The sequence below is a fragment of the Stegastes partitus genome, unplaced genomic scaffold (assembly GCF_000690725.1).
Source record: "Stegastes partitus isolate 25-593 unplaced genomic scaffold, Stegastes_partitus-1.0.2 Scaffold3067, whole genome shotgun sequence".
In the NCBI taxonomy this organism is placed as follows: Eukaryota; Metazoa; Chordata; class Actinopteri; family Pomacentridae; genus Stegastes; species Stegastes partitus.
Window position 1 is genome coordinate 1 of NW_007580798.1, and position 3489 is coordinate 3489.

General features: G+C 36.9%; 1 protein-coding gene across 1 annotated transcript; it reads right to left on the reverse strand.

The window, feature by feature from the left end:
• Positions 1-30: 30 nt before the first annotated feature.
• dnlz (DNL-type zinc finger) lies at positions 31-911 on the reverse strand. The gene is made up of 2 exons (XM_008306149.1): positions 513-911; positions 31-400 (listed from the first exon to the last, which is right to left on the reverse strand). The coding sequence occupies exons 1-2, from the start codon at positions 825-827 to the stop codon at positions 71-73; spliced, it is 645 nt and encodes a 214-aa protein (XP_008304371.1). The 5' UTR covers positions 828-911; the 3' UTR covers positions 31-70.
• Between the last annotated feature and the right edge of the window lie 2578 nt (positions 912-3489).

Here is a 3489-nt window from a genome sequence, read left to right on the forward strand (position 1 = left end):
ACAGCACTTTATGAGATGCCTATCAAATGTGTGTTTTAAAAAACAGACAGAGAAATAGTTACATGAGCTTTTAGGCAACAAAATCAATGGCCTGTGTTGCAACATTCATCAGCCTCACATCACGTGACACCAAAACACAGTTCAATGTGATGTTAAGGAGCAACAGCCTTGCAACCCTACTAGTGTTACTGTTTATGGCTTGGATGCTGTTATAAATCAATGACAAATTGATTGTGGTTTCAGCCCACAGCACCACCAACCTCTTCCCCTCCAGGTCAGAGAACCAGCCGAGGTTATCAGCGATGATGTGGTGGTTCTTACACCCCGGACATGTCACGATCACCACACCTTTGTGGTAAGCCACCTTGGAGATCTGCTGCATGGACCTGGTGGAGCAAACCTGTAAACAAGATACAGATGTGTGACCTTTACGGGGAAACAGGTGAGCTCACAGAAAAAAAAAGGACAACAAAAATGTTTGGAGATGTTGAGCTGTTTTTAGCTTCTGCTACCTTGCACGTGTAGATCAGCTGATAGTGTTTTGACTGGACCTGCCCGATAGCTTCACTCCTGATACTCGATGAAGTTGAGAAGTTTCTGTAACCGTAAGAAACAGCTTCATACCTGCCAGCAGGTAACAGTTTCTGAAAACTTTGGTCCTGAGAGGAGGGCAGCCCAGTCCTGGTTCTGGTTCTGGTGTTCGGACAGCGAAACACAGAACAGAGTCTGGAGGGATTTGAACTGAAATAACACCGAGACAACCGGCTGACCGCGTCCGTCCTCCTCCGTGAAAGAGTAAGAATGAAGAACTTCTGTAAAACCGACATGATAGTTGTAGCTTTAACGGGTAATAAACAGCTTTTAAGTCGGAGAAGTTGCAAACGATTTCATCAACGGGTGCGTTGTCGCGATTTAATGACGTCACATATACTAGCCTTTTCAAAATAAAGTTCATAAGTAATCGCAAACAACAACCTTAAAGTGATTTTTGTTGAAATTTTAGAAATTGCATTTTTTTTTTTTTTGCTGGAGTAATAAACTACTATCTTTTTAAAGAGGCAAGATAAAGAAAAATACATCTTAATCTGAAATAGAATTGTTATAAAATGTAATTACTTGGAAATTAGTTATGTTCACTTTACATTAACTTTAAGTTAAGTTAAGTAAGATTCTGAGATTTATTTAAATTATTTGTTTTGTATTTTTTCTTGAGAAATTGCCTATTTTTGAATGTACAATAGGGTATTAATATTTACCCGAGTACTGTATTTAAATAAAACGTAGCTTTCCTTTTGCACAATTATTTCATTTTAGGCTACTTTTTCATGTAATATGTTTTACCACATTTTAGAGAGCTATGTTGTACTTTTTATTCAATGTATTTATCTGACAGCTGCGTCTTATTTTACTGCTTCAGACTTTAAATAGAAACATACATCTACCCAAGTGTAGCTTTGCATAATGTAGTTAAAATAAGCTCCAGCCTAACCAGCTACCAAAACACCACAGCTAAACTTCTGTTGATGTCATGATTAACTGGTTATTCCTTTGTTGATAAGATTATTTACACATGATTTATAAGCATGAATTCTACACTATGATGAGATGATGTAAGTGACGGCCTTTTTAATTGCCATTGTCCATCTGTCAGTGTGTGTGAAGGCAATCCTCTCACAGAACAATGACCTTGGTTGGTTGAGTGTTCTGAAATAGGCTATTTAAAGACAGAATCTCATTTAAATTAATCAGATTTTGATGTGATTTAGTAAATGTGTGATAAGGTCAGTTTAATGATTTGAACACAACCACCAGAGGGTGACATACAGACTTTTGTATCACTTCTGACATTTAGATTTTGTTCTGAGCTCAAAACACCTCTGAGATAAACACGGGAGCACAAATCTGGGTATTATATCATTAGTATTATGTATATATGTATATATGTAAAGTACTGAGTAATGCACAGATGGTTTTTAATCTCCTCATTGTTTGCCAGTGTTATAGAGGGAATCGGAAAAGTAGAAACAGATTATACACATGTGATACGTTTTTATATTGTCCCCACTGGCTAAAGCCGGAGCTGAACTGAACTGATTGGACATCCCCACAAATGACCAACTTATTTGGTTTGTGTTGTGTAAAGGATGTGTTGCTCAATCCTGCACGGAAAGGTGGAGGAGTTTGTTTCGGGAAAACTACTGTCAGTGTGGAACTGGGAAGCCTCTGACACATTGTCTGTTCCTCTGTTACCTTACAAAAAAGAGTGATTACAACCCAAATAAAAAAGGATTCATAGAAGCCTAATGTTGCATAAGGCTTACAAGTAGTACTTGTTGACGGAAAAATACTGAGGATTGTTTTTCTGTTTCTCCAGGAGGCTAATAGTTTGTGAGAATGTGAAGGAGTTGTTAGAGAGACACAATCCTACTACAGACAGCTACACTCCTGTGATGGATAAGAGGGAAATTACTGATTCTATGCAAGGTGAAAGAGAAATGCAAAGCAATCCTCCTTTGACCAGACAAAGATAAATTGTCTAGAACAGAGAGAACTTGTCGTTCCATAGGTAGTGTGATAAGAAGAATATAAATCCTGACAGTCCTTTTACTCAGGGAGCTCCTCTCCTATTCTGTGCACGGCTGAATAAAGAGACGCCGACTTCAACCTCCTCATTTTGAGAGTGTTGATTCTTTTTCACCCACACTTGTGAAAAAGCAGGCGATAATAAATGCAATTGTCTTTATGTGAGAACCAACTAAGAAGTAATAAGATGTGGAGCTGCATACCTTAAAACACATGTTGCATGTTTAATGCAGTAAACAAGTCTGTTTGATATTTTGCACTGTTCATTTTTACAGGAAACATTCATTCGTTATTCATCAAACCCTACTTTAGGGAAACATTTATTATTCATTAGGGACAGCTCTTTGTGAAAATTTGATTCTAGTCTTTCTGCAACAGGAAATGAAGTGAGAACATTTGCCACAACTTGGTCACGAGGAGCCCTGATCTCAGCATCATTGCGTCAGTCTGGGATTACATGAGGAGACAGGCGCAACTGAACGGGCTTTAATCCACAGAAGAACTGTGCCAAGTTCTTTCAAGATGCTGACAACAATTTACCTGCTAAGTACCTTAAACACTATGTGCTGCTAAGTCAAATTTTGCTCTGTTTCTCTCAGTATAAGTATTTTAAAGAATTCTTCCATTTAGCAAATAAAATATGTTCACAGTACCATACATTGTATAATTTACTCAACAGCAGCATATGGTAATGAAATATGGACATCAATGACAAAACTGCAACATTAATTAAAATGTAGCAGCATTAAAAAAAACATAAAAATGCAACAAAACCCTCAACATCAAGAAAAAGAAGAAGGAAGGGGAAAAAACACTTTAATATTAAAATATTTTATCTGTCAATATATTGTTTATCTCTAATAATTAAATATAATATATTAGAGCCTTTTCTTTAAGATATGATTC